This window comes from Somniosus microcephalus, chromosome 12 (assembly GCF_052327205.1).
Source record: "Somniosus microcephalus isolate GS21.2 chromosome 12, FLI_Smic_1.0, whole genome shotgun sequence".
In the NCBI taxonomy this organism is placed as follows: Eukaryota; Metazoa; Chordata; class Chondrichthyes; order Squaliformes; family Somniosidae; genus Somniosus; species Somniosus microcephalus.
Window position 1 is genome coordinate 220,225,946 of NC_140998.1, and position 22,205 is coordinate 220,248,150.

General features: G+C 54.2%; 1 protein-coding gene across 1 annotated transcript in view; it reads right to left on the reverse strand.

Annotated features, from left to right (window-relative positions):
* The window catches only part of kmt2bb (lysine (K)-specific methyltransferase 2Bb), a 186,099-nt gene that overhangs the window by 101,885 nt on the left and 62,009 nt on the right, over positions 1-22,205 (reverse strand). Inside the window, exons 5-9 of the mRNA XM_086002474.1 lie at positions 15,842-15,894; positions 12,630-12,953; positions 11,526-11,602; positions 5,379-5,498; positions 4,061-4,174 (exon numbers count right to left, since the gene is read on the reverse strand). Coding sequence (XP_085858600.1) covers positions 4,061-4,174; positions 5,379-5,498; positions 11,526-11,602; positions 12,630-12,953; positions 15,842-15,894 — 688 coding nt within the window. The remainder of the gene's footprint in view (positions 1-4,060; positions 4,175-5,378; positions 5,499-11,525; positions 11,603-12,629; positions 12,954-15,841; positions 15,895-22,205) is intronic.

Sequence of the window (22,205 nt, forward strand, 5' to 3'; positions counted from 1 at the left end):
ATATAGACAGACTGAGTGAGTGGGCAGTAAGGTGGCAGATGGAGTATAATGGAGGGAAACGTGAGGTTATTCACTTTGGTAGGAAGCAATTGAGAGAGATTTAGATGTCCTCGTGCAAGAAACACAGAGGCCTAGAAATTCAGTTGCTTGCGGCACCAGCTTGCGCCCAAAGAGGCCACTCAGAGGCTTTAGCGCCACTGGCCACAACCACCGCGATATTTAGCGGGGCGCTAATGGCGGCGTTAGCCTGTAGCGCTGCGCCGCCAGCGACGACGTCATCGGTGTGCGCAGCGCCCCGAACGCCATATTAGGTCGCGCCGGCCTCTTCCACGTCGGCCGCAAATAGCGACCGGTACACAGGGGCCAACCTGTGGCGGTCGTGGCGCGAGTTAAGGTGGAGGTGCGGCCGGCCGCTTTTTCGGCGGCTGCCTGCCCGCACCTCCGTCCCCGGCCTCCTACACCTCCCCCCCCCCCCCGGGGCAGTGCCGGCTGTTTCCCGAGAGCCCGGCACTTCTCCTTGGTGCCGGGCTCATTTGCCGGCACTCGCGAGCGGGGATCGCGCTGGAAGGCCTGCAGTACCGCTGCGGCACTTTGCGCGCCGATATTCAGTTTCAGCGCCCCAAGCGGGGCGCGGGAAGCCTCGTTTAGCGGCCCGCTTCCACTTGGGGCGCAGAAACTGAATATCCCGATGGCGCAAGTGGCTCCGCGCGCAGCGGTAATTCCGGCGCCCAGGCGAGCTTGGCGCCCCAAACTGAATTTTTAGCCCAGAGAGTTAGCATGCAGGTACAGCAAGCAATGAGGAAGGCAAATGGCATGTTGGCCTTTATTACAAGGGTCTAAGAGTAAGGAAGTCTTGCTCCAATTGTACAGGGCCTTGGTGAGACCACACCTGGAGTACTGGAGTAAGGAAGTCTTGCTACAATTATACAGGGCCTTGGTGAGACCACACCTGGAGTACTGGAGTGAGGAAGTCTTGCTACAATTATACAGGGCCTTGGTGAGACCACACCTGGAGTACTGGAGTGAGGAAGTCTTGCTACAATTATACAGGGCCTTGGTGAGACCACACCTGGAGTACTGGAGTAAGGAAGTCTTGCTACAATTGTACAGGGCCTTGGTGAGACCACACCTGGAGTACTGGAGTAAGGAAGTCTTGCTACAATTGTACAGGGCCTTGGTGAGACCACACCTGGAGTACGGGAGTAAGGAAGTCTTGCTACAATTGTACAGGGCCTTGGTGAGACCACACCTGGAGTACTGGAGTAAGGAAGTCTTGCTACAATTGTACAGGGCCTTGGTGAGACCACACCTGGAGTACTGGAGTAAGGAAGTCTTGCTACAATTGTACAGGGCCTTGGTGAGACCACACTGGAGTACGGGAGTAAGGAAGTCTTGCTACAATTATACAGGGCCTTGGTGAGACCACACCTGGAGTACTGGAGTAAGGAAGTCTCGCTACAATTATACAGGGCCTTGGTGAGATCACACCTGGAGTACTGGAGTAAGGAAGTCTTGCTACAATTGTACAGGGCCTTGGTGAGACCACACCTGGAGTACTGGAGTAAGGAAGTCTTGCTACAATTGTACAGGGCCTTGGTGAGACCGCACCTGGAGTACTGGAGTAAGGAAGTCTTGCTACAATTGTACAGGGCCTTGGTGAGGCCACACCTGGAGTACGGGAGTAAGGAAGTCTTGCTACAATTATACAGGGCCTTGGTGAGACCACACCTGGAGTACGGGATTAAGGAAGTCTTGCTACAATTGTACAGGGCCTTGGTGAGACCACACCTGGAGTACTGGAGTAAGGAAGTCTTGCTACAATTGTACAGGGCCTTGGTGAGACCACACCTGGAGTACTGGAGTAAGGAAGTCTTGCTACAATTGTACAGGGCCTTGGTGAGACCACACCTGGAGTACTGTGCACAGTTCTGGTCTCCTTATCTGAGGAAGGATATACTTGCCTTGGAGGCGGTGCAACGAAGGTTCACCAGATTGATTCCCGGGATGAGAGGGCTGTCCTATGAGGAGAGATTGTGTAGAATGGGCCGATACTCTCTGGAGTTTAGAAGAATGAGAGGTGATCTCATTGAAACATAAGATTCTGAGGGGGATTGACAGGGTAGATGCTGAGAGGCTGTTTCCCCCTGGCTGGTGAGTCTAGAACCAGGGGTCACAGTCTCAGGATAAAGGGTCGGCCACTTAGGACTGAGATGAGGAGGAATTTCTTCACTCAGAGGGTGGTGAATCTTTGGAATTCTCTCCCCCAGAGGGCTGTGGAGGCTCAGTCGTTGAGTATATTCAAGACAGAGATCGAGAGATTTTTGGACTCTTGGGGAATCGAGCGATATGGGGATCGGGCGGGGAGAGTGGAGTTCAGGTCGATGATCAGCCGTGATCTCATTGAATGGCGGAGCAGGCTCGAGGGGCCGAATGGCCGACTCCTGCTCCTAATTGTTATGTTCTTACGACACCAGGGAGAACTCCCCCTGCTCTTCAGAATAGAAGCCGTGGGATCTTTGACGTCCACCTGAGGGGGCAGACGGAGGCCTCGGTTTAACATCTCATCCTGAAAGATGGGGAGCATAGAAACAGGAGGAGGCCCATTCAGCCCCCTCGAGCCTGTTACACAGGAACAGGAGGAGGCCCATTCAGCCCCGCGAGCCTGTTACACAGGAACAGGAGGAGGCCCATTCAGCCCCTCGAGCCTGTTACACAGGAACAGGAGGAGGCCCATTCAGCACCTCGAGCCAGTTACACAGGAACAGGAGGAGGCCCATTCAGCCCCTCGAGCCTGTTACACAGGAACAGGAGGAGGCCCATTCAGCCCCTCGAGCCTGTTACACAGGAACAGGAGGAGGCCCATTCAGCCCCTCGAGCCTGTTACACAGGAACAGGAGGAGGCCCATTCAGCCCCTCGAGCCTGGTACACAGGAACAGGAGGGGGCCCATTCAGCCCCTCGAGCCTGTTACACAGGAACAGGAGGAGGCCCATTCAGCCCCTCGAGCCTGTTACACAGGAACAGGAGGAGGCCCATTCAGCCCCTCGAGTCTGTTACACAGGAACAGGAGGAGGCCCATTCAGCCCCTCGAGCCTGTTACACAGGAACAGGAGGAGACCCATTCAGCCCCTCGAGCCTGTTACACAGGAACAGGAGGAGGCCCATTCAGCCCCTCGAGCCTGTTACACAGCAACAGGAGGAGGCCCATTCAGCCCCCTCGAGCCTGTTACACAGGAACAGGAGGAGGCCCATTCAGCCCCCTCGAGCCTGTTACACAGGAACAGGAGGCCCATTCAGCCCCCTCGAGCCTGTTACACAGGAACAGGAGGAGGCCCATTCAGCACTTCGAGCCTGTTACACAGGAACAGGAGGAGGTCCATTCAGCCCCTCGAGCCTGTTACACAGGAACAGGAGGAGGCCCATTCAGCCCCTCGAGCCTGTTCCGCCATTCAATCGATCAGATCACCGTTAATCTGTATCTTAAATCTATTTGCCCACTTTGGTTCCGTAACCCTTAATACCCTCACCCAACACAAGTCTTGCAAGCTCCAATTGACCCCCAGTCTCAGCTTTTTGGGGGCGAGAGTTCCAGATTTCCACCACCCTTTGTGTGAAGAAGTGCTTCCTGACATCACCCCTGAACGGCCTGGCTCTAATTTTAAGGTTCTGCCCCCTTGTTCTGGACTCCACCCACCACAGGAAATAGTCTCTCTCTCTCGACCGTATCGAATCCTTTAATCATCTCAAACACCTCGATTAGATCACCCCTTAATCTTCTAAACTCCAGGCAAGACAAGCCCAGTCTGTGCAACCTGTCCTCGTGATTTAACCCTTCAGAATCAGGTTCCCCTAAATTTTGTGTTAGCGTCGCTCCCTCTCAAACCTTGTATTAAATTCAATCAGGTTACGGTGATTGTTGGCTCCCTCCTCGTTAAAGTGTTGCCCAGTTCTGGCTCCTTCCTCAATGCTAAAAGCAGGGCTCTAACTGATTCCACCCCCACCCACCCCCGCCCGGACCCAAGTACCTTGCTGGCTATTGCATTTTATTCGGTTATACTCACCTCATGGTGTCCTTGACTGGCACAGAGCAGACAGAGAACCCGAGGGAGGATGGGAACAGACGACAGCACACTCAGACCGCCCATCAGCCACACATTTTCAATGTCGCAGTCCTCCTGTAGGGATAAGGGAACCGAGAGCTGAGCGCCTGAACCGGAACAAGCCGAGAGCGAGCGGCTGCGTACACTCGATCACAGGATAGAAACACCCTCTGCAGATCCAGCATGTATCGCAACACAGTCGGGAATGGGTCCGGTAGAACTTTAAATTCATTCTCGGGATGTGGCAAGGCCAGCATTTATTGCCCATCCCTAGTTGCCCCTTGAGAAGGTGGTGGTGAGCCGCCTTGAACCGCTGCAGTCCGTGTGGTGAAGGTGCTCCCACAGCGCTGTTAGGGAGGGAGTTCCAGGATTTGACCCAGTGACGATGAAGGATCGGCCGATATATTTCCAAGTCAGGACGGTGTGTGTGACTCGGAGGGGAACTTGGAGGTGGTGGTGTTCCCATGCGCCTGCTGCCCTTGTCCTTCTAGGTGGAAGAGGTCGCGGGTTTGGGAGGTGCTGCCGAAGAAGCCTTGGCGAGTTGCTGCAGTGCATCTTGTAGATGGTGCACACTGCAGCCACGGTGCGCCGGTGGTGGAGGGAGTGAATGTTTAAGGTGGTGGATGGGGTGTCGATCAAGCGGGCTGCTTTATCCTGAATGGTGTCGAGCTTCTTGAGTGTTGTTGGAGCTGCACTCATCCAGGCAAGTGGAGAGTATTCCATCACACTCCTGACTTGTGCCTTGTAGATGGTGGAATGGCTTTGGGGAGTCAGGAGGTGAGACACTCGCCCCAGAATACCCAGCCTCTGACCTGCTCTTGTAGCCACAGTATTTATATGGGAGCACCTTCACCACACGGACTGCAGCGGTTCAAGGAGGCGGCTCACCACCACCTTCTCAAGGGACGACTAGGGATGGACAATAAATGCTGGGCATTGCCAGCAACGCCCACATCCCATAAACGAGTAACAAAGAAAAATGTGGCTGGTGCAGTTAAGTTTCTGGTCAATGGTGACCCCCCAGGATGTTGATGGTGGGACAGTCAGTGATGGTTATACCAGCATAGAAGGCATAAAAAACATGCACACAACACACAACATACCTCTTATTCTGGTTGAACTTGCATCGGCATTTCCCAGCTAGGAAGGGAGATAAAGATAGACGCCTCACTCCATTTTGTGCTGGTTGAACGGACTCTCTCTATGCCGTCACCCCGACTCGCGCCGCGCCGCGCTCCCCCCCCGCACCCGTCCACACCGCGAGCAGACGCGCGCTCACCTTGAAGTCCACGCGAATCCGATGCACACCGTCCGACGGCCCCTTGTGCCGGCCACTGTTGCCGTTGGTAAACGGGCTCAGAATCATCTGCTCGTGCTTGCTCAGGAGCACCGGACGATCCTGGGGGCGGGGGAGACACGGGAAACGATTTACGGATTAGGCATGAATAAAACTCCTTTAAACGCTCTCCCCCCAACACCTCCCGCCCTCTCGGCCGGAGGGGGGGGGGCGGGCTATTCGACCACGTGGGCCGTCGCAGCGCAGCCCGGTCCTCTGCTCGCCCCGACGTCCACGCAGCGAGGGACGGTGGGTGAAGGGGCAGGGGCGGATTTTGCCCCCGCCCCCATGACCCCATGGGTAATGAGGCAAGATCCACCCAGATCATTGAACAGACACCCTTCAGACTGAAATCGTGGTTCCTTAGCCTCAGCTCCCAGGGCAGGTGCCACAGTCTCCTCCACCCACCCGAACCATCTCCGCAGCAACTCCTAGTGACTCTAGTGGGGTCGAGGGGCAGCGGGACCTGGAGGTACAGATACACAAAGCACTAAAAGTAGCGATGTGGGTTAATGAGGCCACAGAAACAAACCAAGCACTGGGTTCATTTCTAGAGGGACAGAATTGAAAAGCAGAGACGTTACGTTAAACTTGTGTAGAACCTTGGTTAGACCATACTTGGAGCACCGTGCACAGTTCTGGTCTCCATATACCTTGGTTAGACCACACTTGGAGCACTGTGCACAGTTCTGGTCTCCATATACCTTGGTTAGACCACACTTGGAGCACTGTGCACAGTTCTGGTCTCCGTATACCTTGGTTAGACCACACTTGGAGCACCGTGCACAGTTCTGGTCTCCATATACCTTGGTTAGACCACACTTGGAGCACCGTGCACAGTTCTGGTCTCCATATACCTTGGTTAGACCACACCTGGAGCACCGTGCACAGTTCTGGTCTCCGTATACCTTGGTTAGACCACACTTGGAGCACTGTGCATAGTTCGAGTCTCCATATTATAAAAAGGATATCGAGACACTGGAGAAGATTCAGAAGGATGGTACCAGTATGGAGAGGTTATTCCTCTCAGGAAAGACTGAACAGGCGGGGGTTCTTTTCTCTAGAAAAGAGAAGGCTGAGGGGTGACCTGATCGAGGTCTTTAAAATTATGAAGGGTTTCGATAGGGTAGACGTAGAGAAGATGTTTCCACTTGTGGTTGAGACCAGAACTAGGGGCCATCAATATAAGAGAGTCACTGATAAATCCAACAGGGAATTCAGGAGAAACTTCTTTCCCCAGAGAGTGGTGAGAATGGGGAACTCGCTACCACAGGGAGTGGTCGAGGCGAAGAGCAGAGATACATTTAAGGGGAAGCTGGATAAACACACGAGGGAGAAAGGAATAGAAGGATATGGTGATGGGGTGAGATGAAGAGGGGTGGGAGGAGGCTGGTGTTGATGTGGTGAGATGAAGAGGGGTGGGAGGAGGCTGGTGTTGATGGGGTGAGATGAAGAGGGGTGGGAAGAGGCTGGTGTTGATGGGGTGAGATGAAGAGGGGTGGGAGGAGGCTGGTGTTGATGGGGTGAGATGAAGAGGGGTGGGAGGAGGCTGGTGTTGATGGGGTGAGATGAAGAGGGGTGGGAGGAGGCTGGTGTTGATGGGGTGAGATGAAGAGGGGTGGGAGGAGGCTGGTGTTGATGGGGGGAGATGAAGAGAGGTGGGAGGAGGCTGGTGTTGATGGGGTGAGATGAAGAGGGGCGGGAGGAGGCTGGTGTTGATGGGGTGAGATGAAGAGGGGTGGGAGGAGGCTGGTGTTGATGGGGTGAGATGAAGAGGGGTGGGAGGAGGCTGGTGTTGATGGGGTGAGATGAAGAGGGGTGGGAGGAGGCTGGTGATGATGGTGTGAGATGAAGAGGGGTGGGAGGAGGCTGGTGTTGATGGGGTGAGATGAAGAGGGGTGGGAGGAGGCTGGTGTTGATGGGGGGAGATGAAGAGAGGTGGGAGGAGGCTGGTGTTGATGGGGTGAGATGAAGAGGGGTGGGAGGAGGCTGGTGTTGATGGGGTGAGATGAAGAGGGGTGGGAGGAGGCTGGTGTTGATGGGGTGAGATGAAGAGGGGTGGGAGGAGGCTGGTGTTGATGGGGTGAGATGAAGAGGGGTGGGAGGAGGCTGGTGTTGATGGGGTGAGATGAAGAGGGGTGGGAGGAGGCTGGTGTTCATGGGGTGAGATGAAGAGGGGATGGAGGAGGCTGGTGTTGATGGGGTGAGATGAAGAGGGGTGGGAGGAGGCTGGTGTTGATGGGGTGAGATGAAGAGGGGTGGGAGGAGGCTGGTGTTGATGGGGTGAGATGAAGAGGGGTGGGAGGAGGCTGGTGTTGATGGGGTGAGATGAAGAGGGGTGGGAGGAGGCTGGTGTTGATGGGGTGAGATGAAGAGGGGTGGGAGGAGGCTGGTGTTGATGGGGGGAGATGAAGAGAGGTGGGAGGAGGCTGGTGTTGATGGGGTGAGATGAAGAGGGGCGGGAGGAGGCTGGTGTTGATGGGGTGAGATGAAGAGGGGTGGGAGGAGGCTGGTGTTGATGGGGTGAGATGAAGAGGGGTGGGAGGAGGCTGGTGTTGATGGGGTGAGATGAAGAGGGGTGGGAGGAGGCTGGTGATGATGGTGTGAGATGAAGAGGGGTGGGAGGAGGCTGGTGTTGATGGGGTGAGATGAAGAGGGGTGGGAGGAGGCTGGTGTTGATGGGGGGAGATGAAGAGAGGTGGGAGGAGGCTGGTGTTGATGGGGTGAGATGAAGAGGGGTGGGAGGAGGCTGGTGTTGATGGGGTGAGATGAAGAGGGGTGGGAGGAGGCTGGTGTTGATGGGGTGAGATGAAGAGGGGTGGGAGGAGGCTGGTGTTGATGGGGTGAGATGAAGAGGGGTGGGAGGAGGCTGGTGTTGATGGGGTGAGATGAAGAGGGGTGGGAGGAGGCTGGTGTTCATGGGGTGAGATGAAGAGGGGATGGAGGAGGCTGGTGTTGATGGGGTGAGATGAAGAGGGGTGGGAGGAGGCTGGTGTTGATGGGGTGAGATGAAGAGGGGTGGGAGGAGGCTGGTGTTGATGGGGTGAGATGAAGAGGGGTGGGAGGAGGCTGGTGTTGATGGGGTGAGATGAAGAGAGGTGGGAGGAGGCTGGTGTTCATGGGGTGAGATGAAGAGGGGTGGGAGGAGGCTGGTGTTGATGGGGTGAGATGAAGAGGGGTGGGAGGAGGCTGGTGTTGATGGGGTGAGATGAAGAGGGGTGGGAGGAGGCTGGTGGTGATGGGGTGAGATGAAGAGGGGTGGGAGGAGGCTGGTGTTGATGGGGTGAGATGAAGAGGGGTGGGAGGAGGCTGGTGTTGATGGGGTGAGATGAAGAGGGGTGGGAGGAGGCTGGTGTTGATGGGGTGAGATGAAGAGGGGTGGGAGGAGGCTGGTGTGGATGGGGTGAGATGAAGAGGGGTGGGAGGAGGCTGGTGTTGACGGGGTGAGATGAAGAGGGGTGGGAGGAGGCTGGTGTGGAGCATAAACACCGGCACGGAGCAGTGGGGCCGAGTGGACTCGATGTAACTCCATTCCCCTCTCTCCGGTTAACGGGTTTGTCTCAACGCCCGATTGGAATGCGAGGCGTATGCTCAGGAACGTGAAGTGACGGCCCCGCCGACAGATCGACCTCAAACCGCAGCGACAGTAACTGGCTCAGTTCCCATGGGACTGGGTAGCACAGAGGGTCACCTTGTGGGACACTGGAGGTCAAATTCAACCAATGCAGAAGGAATGAAGCATCTTCGGTCAGAAGAATGGGGAGACGCAGTATAAACTAAATGGTACAATTCTAAAAAGGGGAGGGGGAGGTGCAGGAACAGTGAGACCTGGGGGCTGTACGTACACGAATCATTGAAGATGGCAGGGCAAGTTGATGAAGTTGTTAAAAAGGCAGAGAAACATAGAACATAGAAAGATAGGAGCAGGAGTCGGCCATTCGGCCCTTCGAGCCTGCTCCGCCATTCAATATGATCATGGCTGACCCACTATCTCAATACCATAGTCCCGCTCTCTCCCCATACCCCTTGATGCCTTTTGTGTCTGGAAATCTATCTATCTCCTACTTAAATATATTCAGTGACTTGGCCTCCACAGCCTTCTGTGGTAGAGAATTCCACAGGTTCACCATCCTCGGAGTGAAGAAATTTCTCCTCATCTCAGTCCTAAATGTCCTACCCCGTATCCTGAGACTGCGACCCCTCGTTCTAGACCCCCCCCAGCCAGGGGAAACATCCTCCCTGCATCCAGTCTGTCTAGCCCTGTCAGAATTTTATACGTTTCAATGAGATCCCCTCTCATTCTTCTAAACTCTCGTGAATACAGGCCTAGTCGGCCCAATCTCTCCTCATACGACAGTCCTGATACCTGGGATGGCAGGAATGACGTATGAGGAGAGATTGGGTCGATTGGGCTTATATTCGCTGGAGTTTAGAATGATTGAGAGGGAATCTCATTGAAACTTATAAAATTCTAACAGGACTAGACAGTCTAGATGCAGGATGGATGTTCCCGATGGCGGGGGAGTCCAGAACCAGGGGTCACAGTCTAAGGGTAAGGGGTAAGCCATTTAGGACTGAGATGAGGAGGAATTTCTTCACCCAGAGAGTGGTGAACCTGTGGAATTCTCTACCACAGAAGGCAGGAGAGGACAATTCATTAAATATATTCAAGAAGGAGTTGGATATATTTCTTGAGGCTAAAGGGATCAAGGGGTATGGGGAGAAAGCAGGGACCGGGTACTGAATTTGGATGATCAGCCATGATCTCATTAAATGGCGGAGCAGGCTCGAGGGGCCGAATGGCCTACTCCTGCTCCTATCTTCTATGGTTCTATACAAGACGTCTTACTGCAATTATATAGAGCCCTGGTGAGACCACACCTGGAGTACTGTGTATAGTTTTGGTCTCCTTACCTAAGGAAGGATATACTTGTCATAGAGAGAGTGCAACAAAGGTTCACCAGACTGGTTCCTGGGATGGGGGGATTGTCCTACGAGGACTGGTTGAGCTGACTCGGCCTATATTCTTTAGAGTTTAGAAGAATGAGAGGTGATCTCATTGAAACATAAAAAATTCTTACAGGGCTTGACAGGGTAGATGGAGAGAGGATGTTTCCCCCTGGCTGGGGAGTCTAGAACCAGGGGTCACAGTCTCAGAATAAGGGGTCGGTCATTGAGGACTGAGATGAGGAGGAATTTCTTCACTCAGAGGGCGGTGAATCTTTGGAATTCTCTACCCCAGAGGGCTGTGGAGGCTCAGTCGTTGAGTATATTCAAGAGTGAGATCGACAGATTTTTGAATATTAAGCGAATCAAGGGATATGGGGATAGTGCAGGAAAGTGGAGTTGAGGTCGAACATCAGCCATGATCTTATTGAATGGCGGAGCAGGCTCGAGGGGCCGAATGGCCGACTCCTGCTCCTATTTCTTATGTTCTTAAGGTTAAGGGGAGATTGACCAGAATGGTCCCAGGGATGAGGGACTTCAGTGATGTGGAGAGACTGGAGAAGCTGGGGTTGTTCTCCTTAGAGCAGAGAAGGTTAAGGGGAGATTGACCAGAATGGTCCCAGGGATGAGGGACTTCAGTGACGTGGAGAGACTGGAGAAGCTGGGGTTGTTCTCCTTAGAGCAGAGAAGGTTAAGGGGATTCGATAGGTGTTCAAAATCATGAGGGGTTTTGATGGAGTAAATAAGGAGAAACTGTTTCCAGTGACAGGAGGGTCGGTAACCAGAGGACACAGATTGAAGATAATCGGTAAAAGAACCAGAGGGGGAGATGAGGAGAATTGTTTTTACACAGCGAGTTGTTGTGATCTGGAACGCGCTGCCTGAAAGGGCGGTGGGAGCAGATTCAATAGTAACTTTCAAAAGGGGAATTGGAGAAATACTTGAAGGGGAAAAATTCACAGGGCTGTGGGTAAAGAGCAGGGGGGAGTGGGACTAAATACTTTAAAGGGAAACATTTGCATTACTGCACGGTTCTGAAATCCCTTTTTTTCCAGAGTTAACTTCCCACATTAGGCTGGTTAACCGGAGCGCCCGTGAGGCCACCGTCAATCGGAAGTGTTGCTGTTACGGAGTCGCACTCACCCTTTCTCTGCTCTTTCTGGACTTCATGTGTAGGGACTTCAGTCGGCCCTGGTCGTCCATTAACGACTGAAGATCGTCTGATTGGAAGGGGCATGAAAACGGGATTAGTACCATTGCTGCCAGCTCAACAACCCCCACCCCCGCGACCAAACACCCCCAAATGGCCCCACACAGAAAACACTTCGACACACAAAGGGCTGTAGAAGGTTGGAACTCTCTTCCGCAATCGATGCTTGGGTCAATTGTTAATTTAAAATCTGAGAATGATAGATTTTTGTTAACCAAAGTCATTGAGGGATATGAGCCAAAGGCGGGTGGATGGAGTTCGGTCGCAGGTCAGCCATGATCTCATTGAATGGCGTGACAGGCTCGAGGGGCTGAATGGGCCTCCTCCTGTTCCTGTGTAACAGGCTCGAGGGGCTGAATGGGCCTCCTCTTGTTCCTGTGTAACAGGCTCGAGGGGCTGAATGGGCCTCCTCCTGTTCCTGTGTAACAGGCTCGAGGGGCTGAATGGGCCTCCTCCTGTTCCTGTGCAACAGGCTCGAGGGGCTGAATGGGCCTCCTCCTGTTCCTGTGTAACAGGCTCGAGGGGGCTGAATGGGCCTCCTCCTGTTCCTGTGCAACAGGCTCGAGGGGCTGGATGGGCCTCCTCCTGTTCCTGTGTAACAGGCTCGAGGGGGCTGAATGGGCCTCCTCCTGTTCCTGTGTAACAGGCTCGAGGGGCTGAATGGGCCTCCTCCTGTTCCTGTGTAACAGGCTCGAGGGGCTGAATGGGTCTCCTCCTGTTCCTGTGTAACAGGCTCGAGGGGCTGAATGGGCTCCTCCTGTTCCTGTGTAACAGACTCGAGGGGGCTGAATGGTCCTCCTCCTGTTCCTGTGTAACAGGCTCGAGGAGCTGAATGGGCCTCCTCCTGTTCCTGTGTAACAGGCTCGAGGGGCTGAATGGGCCTCCTCCTGTTCCTGTGTAACAGGCTCGAGGGGCTGAATGGGCCTCCTCCTGTTCCTGTGTAACAGGCTCGAGGGGCTGAATGGGCCTCCTCCTGTTCCCAAGAGGTGGTGAAACGCGCGGTCTTTCCATCCCTGTGGACGGGCCCAGCCACTTACCCTTGCAGCGGAGCTTGGAGTCGGTCTCGGAGTCGGAGATGTCGGACTCTTCGAACAGGGCGTAGTACGACCACTGCCGGGCGGTGCGTCGGATGGACTTGCGCTGCAACTGGGGGTCGGTGCCCAGGCTCTCCACCGGCCCGAGCACGGCTTCGCCGTTCTTCAGCTGCTCCTTCTCCTCCGGTGGCGGCGGGGGGGCGCCCCCCAGCATGTACTCGTAGGCCGCGTAGCCCTGGGAGTCGGGCAGCCACTCCTCGTCTTCCTTGCCCATCACCGGGCGGGTTTCAATGGGGGGTAGGAAGGTGATCCGGCTCCTCTTGCGCACTGCGGAGAGAAGCCACGGGCGGACGGTTAGCTGGCGGGTTGCGAGGAGTGGAGGGGGGGGGGGGGGGGGGGGGAAAGAGCGCACCGGCCGTGGTTACACAAAGCCGCTGTATCGCACGACAACCCGAGCAAACACACCGGCCGGAGATTGACCAGCGTCTGCTACGACAGCAGAGTGGAAGGAACGGAGGGTCCGGGACCAACCGCTCATCCCCGACTTCCATCGCTCCACCATTAGCGGCCGTGCCTTCAGCCGCCTGGGCCCCGAGCTCTGGAATTCCCTCCCTAAACCTCTCCGCCTTTCTCCCTCCCTATCTCTGTAACCTCCTCCAGCCCCTACAACCCTCCCTATCTCTGTAACCTCCTCCAGCCCCTACAACCCTCCCTATCTCTGTAACCTCCTCCAGCCCCTACAACCCTCCCTATCTCTGTAACCTCCAGCCCCCTACAACCCTCCCTATCTCTGTAACCTCCTCCAGCCCCTACAACCCTCCCCATCTCTGTAACATCCTCCAGCCCCTACAACCCTCCCTATCTCTGTAACCACCTCCAGCCCCTACAACCCTCCCCATCTCTGTAACCTCCTCCAGCCCCTACAACCCTCCCTATCTCTGTAACCTCCTCCAGCCCCCTACAACCCTATCTCTGTAACCTCCTCCAGCCCCTACAACCCTCCCTATCTCTGTAACCTCCTCCAGCCCCCTACAACCCTCCCTATCTCTGTAACCTCCTCCAGCCCCCGACAACCCTCCCTATCTCTGTAACCTCCTCCAGCCCCGACAACCCTCCCTATCTCTGTAACCTCCTCCAGCCCCTACAACCCTCCCTATCTCGGTAACCTCCTCCAGCCCCTACGACCCTCCCTATCTCTGTAACCTCCTCCAGCCCCTACAACCCTCCCTATCTCTGTAACCTCCTCCAGCCCCGACAACCCTCCCTATCTCTGTAACCTCCTCCAGCCCGCGACAACCCTCCCTATCTCTGTAACCTCCTCCAGCCCGCTACAACCCTCCCTATCTCTGTAACCTTCTCCAGCCCCTACAACCCTCCCTATCTCTGTAACCTCCTCCAGCCCCTACAACCGTCCCTATCTCTGTAACCTCCTCCAGCCCCTATAACCCTCCCAGATCTCTGCGCTCCTCCAATTCCGGCCTCTTGCACATCCCCCGATTTCCATCGCTCCACCATTGGCGGCCGTGCCTTCAGCCGCCTGGGCCCCGAGCTCTGGAATTCCCTCCCTAAACCTCTCCACCTCTCTCTCCTCCATTAAGATGCTCCTTAAAACCAACCTCTTTGACCCAGCTTTTGGTCGCCTGTCCTAATATCTGATGTGGCTCGGTGTCAAATTTTGTCTGATTTACGCTCCTGTGAAGGACCCTGGGACGTTTTACATTAAAGGCGCTATGTAAATGCAAGTCGCTGCTGCTGTTGCACGGCTCCCGCAGTCAGACACCGCTCATTCACCACTGGATCCAAGGGTGAAATCCAGCCAATGTTTCTGTTGGCCGTAAGGCTCCTATGGAGTCCAGGGCGTACTCGACCCAGTTCCCATTCAGCACTGATGTGTGATCTCATTTAGAAAGAATCCTATATAGCTATGGTTGGGCCTGAGGCATGCTGTTAAAACAGCGTAGAGAGAGCTTTGCTAACTCATGTTGGACCCGCCCTGGGAGTGTTTGATGGGACAGTGTAGAGGGAGCTTTACTCTGCATCTAACCCGTGCTGTACCTGCCCTGGGAGTGTTTGATGGGACAGTGTAGAGGGAGCTTTACTCTGTATCTAACCCGTGCTGGACCTGCCCTGGGAGTGTTTGAGGGACAGTGTAGAGGGAGCTTTACTCTGTATCTAGCCCGTGCTGCTGTACCTGCCCTGGGAGTGTTTGATGGGACAGTGTAGAGGGAGCTTTACTCTGTATCTAACCCGTGCTGTACCTGCCCTGGGAGTGTTTGATGGGACAGTGCAGAGGGAGCTTTACTCTGTATCTAACCCCGTGCTGTACCTGCCCTGGGAGTGTTTGATGGGACAGTGTAGAGGGAGCTTTACTCTGTATCTAACCTGTGCTGTACCTGCCCTGGGTGTGTTTGATGGGACAGTGTAGAGGGAGCTTTACTCTGTATCTAACCCGTGCTGTACCTGCCCTGGGAGTGTTTGATGGGACGGTGTAGAGGGAGCTTTACTCTATATCTAACCCGTGCTGTACCTGCCCTGGGTGTGTTTGATGGGACGGTGTAGAGGGAGCTTTACTCTGTATCGAACCCGTGCTGCACCTGCCCTGGGAGTGTTTGATGGGACAGTGTAGAGGGAGCTTTACTCTGTATCTAACCCATGCTGTACCTGCCCTGGGAGTGTTTGATGGGACGGTGTAGAGGGAGCTTTACTCTGTATCTAACCCGTGCTGTACCTCCCCTGGGAGTGTTTGATGGGACAGTGTAGAGGGAGCTTTACTCTGTATCTAACCCGTGCTGTACCTCCCCTGGGAGTGTTTGATGGGACAGTGCAGAGGGAGCTTTACTCTGTATCTTACCCATGCTGTACCTGCCCTGGGAGTGTTTGATGGGACAGTGTAGAGGGAGCTTTACTCTGTATCTAACCCGTGCTGTACCTGCCCTGGGAGTGTTTGATGGGACAGTGTAGAGGGAGCTTTACTCTGTATCTAACCCGTGCTGTACCTGCCCTGGGAGTGTTTGATGGGACAGTGTAGAGGGAGCTTTACTCTGTATCTAACCCGTGCTGTACCTGCCCTGGGAGTGTTTGATGGGACAGTGTAGAGGGAGCTTTACTCTGTATCTAACCCGTGCTGTACCTGCCCTGGGAGTGTTTGATGGGACAGTGTAGAGGGAGCTTTACTCTGTATCTAACCCGTGCTGTAACTGAATAAAAAGCCATACCAGTCGCCAGGCGTTCCTGCCGCCTCCGTTGTATTGTGTCGCACTTCCGCCACCTGCAATGACACGGCAAAAGAAATAATCAGACTGCGCAGGAGGAGGCCATTCGGCACGTTGTGCCTGTGCCGGGCTCTTTCAAAGAGCTCTCCAATTAGTCCCACTCCTGCCCCGCAGGGAAGGTTGAACACCCGACCCCTGGGAGCGATTTCAGTCAGCGCGCCGTTAGCTTTCGCAGCCCGTTAAAACTGAACCTCCCCGTGCACCCCCACCCCACCACGTCATCCCAACCCTCCGAAATCCCCCTCCGGGACCACCCAAGGACGAGCACGTGCGGGTAGTAGCACCGGACTCCGCCACCGCACAAGCTGGTAGCAGACACGCCCGGGATGTGGAAAGGCCAGCAGAATGGGCAGACAAGGGGCAGATGGAATTTAGTGCAGAGAAGTGTGAGGTGATGCATTTTGTCAGAAGGAACAGGGAGAGGCAATATGCACTTAATGGCACAGGTGTAAAGAGTGTGCAGGGACAGAGGGACCTGGGAGTTAATGTGCATAGGTCCCTGAAGGTGGCGGGACATATTGAGAGAGTGGTTAGCAAAGCATATGGGATCTTGGGCTTCATAAATAGAGGTATTGAGTACAGAAGTAGAGAAGTTATGCTGAATAACAACAGAAAATGCTGGAAAAACTCAACAGGTCAGGCAACATCCGTGGAGAGAAATTTGAGTTGGCGTTTCGGGTCGAACCCTTCTTCAAAACTGGAAAGAAAAGAAATTAGATCGAAGGCAGGGCTGCGATCGGACAAAAGAAGTGAAAGAAACAAAAGAGCTAGACGAGATGGTAATAGGCTGAGATTAGGTGTCAAGTATACTGGCAGGGCAAGGGATAGCTGCCAGGTGTGAGAGAGTGAAACAAAAGGAAAGGGGGGGGGGGGGGGGGTGGAAAGGAGTGGAAAAATTACAAAAAAAAATGTGTAATAGGGGCCGAGGTTATGATCTGAAATTGTTGAACTCGATATTGAGACCGGAAGGCTGCAGAGTGCCTAATCGGAAGATGAGGTGCTGTTCCTCGAGTTTACGTTGAGCTTCCGTGGAACAGTACAAGAGGCCAAGGACGGTGAGGTCCGAGTGGGAATGGAGCGGTGAATTAAAGTGACAGGCGACCGGAAGCTCGGGGTCACCCTTACGGACTGAACGGAGGTGTTCCGCAAAGCGGTCACCCAATCTGCGTTTGGTCTCCCCAATGTAGAGGAGACCACATCGTGAGCAGCAAATACAGTGTACTAGATTGCAAGAAGTACAAGTAAATCGCTGTTTCAGCTGGAAGGAGTGTTTGGGGCCCTGGACAGTGGGAAGGGGGGAGGTATAGGGGCAGGTGTTACATTTCCTCCGCTTGCACGGGAAGGTGCCAGGCGAAGGGGAAGGGCTGTTTGGGGTGATAGAGGAGTGGACTAGGGTGAACCTTTATAAAGCGCTGGTTAGGCCACAACTGGAGTATTGCGTCCAGTTTTGCTCACCACACTTTAGGAAGGATGTGAAGGCCCTTGAGAGGGTGCAGAGGAGATTTACCAGAATGGTTCTGGGGATTGGGGGATCTCAGCAACAAGGACAGGTTGGAGAAGCTGGATTTGTTTTCATTAGAGCAAAGGAGGTTGAGGGGTGATTTGATCGAGGTGCACAAGATTATGACGGGTTTGGATAGGCTAGATGGGGAAAGGCTGTTCCCACTAGTTGACTGTACAAGGACTAGGGGACACAGATTTAAGGCTTTGAGCAAGTGATACAGGAGGGACGTGAGGAAAAACTTTTTTACGCAGCGAGTGGTGAGGACCTGGAACTCGCTGCCGATGGAAGTGGAGGAAGCGGAGACACTCGATGTTTTCAAGGGGAGACTGGATCGGCACTGGAGGGAAATAAACTTGCAGGGCTTAACATAATCATAGAAAATAGGAGCAGGAGTCGGCCATTCGGCCCTCGAGCCTGCTCCGCCATTTAATGAGATCATGGCTGATCATCCAAATTCAGTACCCTGTCCCTGCCTTCTCCCATACACCTTGATCCCTTCAGCCTTAAGAAATATATCCAACCCCTTCTTGAATATATTTAATGAATTGGCCTCTACTGCCTTCTGTGGTAGAGAATTCCACAGGTTCACCACTCTCTGGGTGAAGAAATTCCTCCTCATCTCTGTCCTAAATGGCTTACCCCTTATCCTTAGACTGTGACCCCTGGTTCTGGACTCCCCGACCATCGGGAACATCCTTCCTTCATCTAGTCTGTCCAGTCCTGTTAGAATTTTATAAGTTTCAATGAGATCCCCTCTCATTCTTCTAAACTCCAGTGAGTACAAGCCCAATCGACCCAATCTCTCCTCATACGTCATTCCTGCCATCCCAGGTATCAGCCTGGTGAACTCTTCGCTGAACTCCTTCCATGGCAAGAACATCCTTCCTCAGATAAGGCGACCAAAACTGCACACAATACTCAAGGTGTGGTCTCACCAAAGCCCTGTACAACTGGAGCAAGACATCCTTGTTCCTGTACTTCGAACCCTCTCGCTACGAAGGCCAACATTACCATTTGCCTTCTTAACCGCCTGCTGCACCTGCATGCTTACCTTCAGCGACTGGTGCACAAGGACACCCAGGTCTCGTTGCACTTCCCCTTCTCCAATCTATTGCCATTCAGATAATAATCTGCCTTCCTGTTTTTGCCACCAAAGTGGATAACCTAGCATTTATCCACATTATATTGCATCTGCCATGCTTCTGCCCAATCACCAAACCTGTCCAAATCATACTGGAGTTTCTCGGCATCCTCCTCACAGCACACACGCCCACCCAGCTTTGTGTCATCTGCAATCTTGGAGATATTACATCTAATTCCCTCGTCTAGATCATTAATATATATTGTGAATAGCAGGGGTACAAGGACCGATCCCTGCGGTACCCACTAGTCACTGCCTGCCACTCGCAAAAAGACCCGTTTATTCCAACTCTTTGCTTTCTGTCCGCCAACCAGTTCTCTATCCAAGTCAATACCTTGCCCCCAATCCATGTGCCCTAACTTTACATGCTAATCTCTTATGCTGATGGGCATGTTTAAGACAGAGGGATAGAGGTTTGGATAGCGGGGATCGGGCGCGAAAGTGCAGTTGAGGTTGATCAGCCGTGATCTTATTGAATGGCGGAGCAGGCTCGAGGGGCCGAATGGCCGACTCCTGATGCTATGTCTTATGCCCTTATCCACAGGTGTCACAGGGCAGCGGGATCAGTTTGGGGATTGATACAGGGCTATGGGGAGAGAGCGGGGGCAGCGGGATCAGTTTGGGATTGATACAGGGCTATGGGGAGATGAGCGGGGGCAGTGGATTAGTTTGGGGATTGATACAGGGCTATGGGGAGAGAGGCAGGGGTCGAAACGGGGCGGGCTTCACGTCTCCAGCCCCAAAGGCAGGCGCGCCAGAGCTCCGTATAACTGCATGTCCTCCGACGAGCAACCTTGCAGCGTCTGCCGGCCTGTAAAACCGTCACTCAACACTAGGTGTCAGCTGCGATCCACGGAATCCCGACCCAGCCCACAGCATGTTTTACGAATCAACACCAATGAAAGAACTCGCCCCTCTACATCGCCTTTCCCCAACCGCAGGACGTCCCAAAGCGCTTCACAGCCAATTAAGCACTTCTCTTTGAAGTGTGGTCACTGTTGTAATGTGGGAAACGCAGCAGCCAATTTGCGCACAGCAAGCTCCCACAAACAGCCGTGTGATAATGACCCAGATCATCTGTTTTAGTGATGTTGGTTGAGGGATAAATATTGGCCCCAGGACACCGGGGAGAACTCCCCCTGCTCTTCTTCCAATAGTGGCCGTGCGATCGCACTGTCCGCTCTCTCCCCATAGCCCTGTATCAATCCCCAAACTAATCACACTGCCCGCTCTCTCTCCACTAGCCTGTATCAATCCCCAAACTAATCCACTGTCCAGCTCTCTCCCCATAGCCCTGTATCAATCCCCAAACTAATCCACTGCCCCGCTCTCTCCCCATAGCCCATGTATCAATCCCAAACTAATCCCCACTGCCCCGCTCTCTCCCCATAGCCCTGTATCATCCCAAACTAATCCCACTCCCCGCTCTCTCCCCATAGCCCTGTATCAATCCCCACAACTAATCCACGCCCGCTCTCTCCCCATAGCCCTGTATCAATCCCAAACTAATCCCACTGCCCCGCTCTCTACCCCATAGCCCTGTATCAATCCCCAAACTAATCCACTGCCCGCTCTCTCCCCATAGCCCTGTATCAATCCCCAAACTATTCCCACTGCCCCGCTCTCTCCCTACAGCCCTGTATCAATCCCCAAACTAACCCCACTGCCCCGCTCTCTCCCTACAGCCCTGTATCAATCCCCAAACTAATCCCACTGCCCTGCTCTCTCCTCCATAGCCCTGTATCAATCCCCAAACTAATCCACTGCCCCGCTCTCTCTCCCCATAGCCCTGTATCAATCCCAAACTAATCCCACTGCCCCGCTCTCTCCCCATAGCCCTGTATCAATCCCAAACTAATCCCACTGCCCCCGCTCTCTCCCATAGCCCTGTATCAATCCCAAACTAATCCCACTGCCCGCTCTCTCCCCATAGCCCTGTATCAATCCCAAACTAATCCCACTGCCCCGCTCTCCCCATAGTCCTGCATCAATCCCAAACTAATCCCACTGGCCGCTCTCTCCCCAGAGCCCTGTATCAATCCCAAACTAATCCCACTGCCCCGCTCTCCTCCCGATAGCCCTGTATCAATCCCAAACTAATCCCACTGCCCCGCTCTCTCCCCATAGCCCTGTATCAATCCCAAACTAATCCACTGTCCCGCTCTCCCCATAGCCTGTATCATCCCAAACTAATCCACTGCCCCCTCTCATCCCCATAGCCCTGTATCAATCCCCAAACAATCCACTGCCCGCTCTCTCCTCAGCCCTGTATCAAGCCCAAACTAATCCACTGCCCCGCTCTCTCCCCATAGCCCTGTATCAATCCCAAACTAATCCCACTGCCCCGCCCTCCCCATAGCCCTGTATCAATCCCAAACTAATCCCACTGCCCCGCTCTCTCCCCATAGTCCTGCATCAATCCCAAACTAAACTCCCACTGCCCCGCTCTCTCCCCATAGTCCTGTATCAATCACCAAACTAATCCACCGCCCCGCTCTCTCCCCATAGCCCTGTATCAATCCCCAAACTAATCCCACTGCCCCCGCTCACTCCCCATAGCCCTGTATCAATCCCAAACTGATCCCACTGCCCCCGCTCTCATCCCCAAAGCCCTGTATCAATCCCAAACTCATCCCACTGCCCCACCTCCTCTCCCCATAGCCCTGTATCAGTCCCAAACTAATCCCACTGCCCCGCTCTCTCCACCATAGCCCTGTATCAATCCCAAACTAATCCCACTGCCCCGCTCTCTCCCCATAGCCCTGTATCAATCCCAAACTAATCCCACTGCCGCTCTCCCATAGCCCTGTATCAATCCCCAAACTAATCCCACTGCCCGCTCTCCCATAGTCCTGCATCAATCCCAAACTAATCCCACTGCCCCGCTCTCTCCCCATAGCCCTGTATCAATCCCCAAACTAATCCTACTGCCCCGCTCTCCCCATAGTCCTGTATCAATCACCAAACTAATCCCACCGCCCCGCTCTCTCCCCATAGCCCTGTATCAATCCCAAACTAATCCCACTGCCCCGCTCACTCCCCATAGCCCTGTATCAATCCCCAAACTGATCCCACTGCCCCGCTCTCTCCCCAAAGCCCTGTATCAATCCCAAACTCATCCCACTGCCCCACTCTCTCCCCATAGCCCTGTATCAGTCCCAAACTAATCCCACTGCCCCGCTCTCTCCCCATAGCCCCTGTATCAATCCCAAACTAATCCCACTCTCCCGCTCTCCCCATAGCCCTGTATCAATCCCAAACTAATCCCACTGCCCCGCTCTCTCCCCATAGCCCTGTATCAAGCCCAAACTAATCCCACTGCCCCGCTCTCTCCCCATAGCCCTGTATCAATCCCAAACTAATCCACTGCCCCGCTCTCTCCCCATAGTCCTGCATCAATCCCAAACTAATCCCACTGCCCCCGCTCTCTCCCCATAGCCCTGTATCAAGCCCAAACTAATCCCACTGCCCCGCTCTCTCCCATAGCCCTGTATCAATCCCCAAACTAATCCCACTGCCCCGCTCTCTCCCCATAGCCCTGTATCAATCCCCAAACTAATCCCACTGCCCCGCTCTCTCCCCATAGCCCTGTATCAATCCCAAACTAATCCCACTGCCCCGCTCTCTCCCCAAAGCCCTGTATCAATCCCAAACTCATCCCA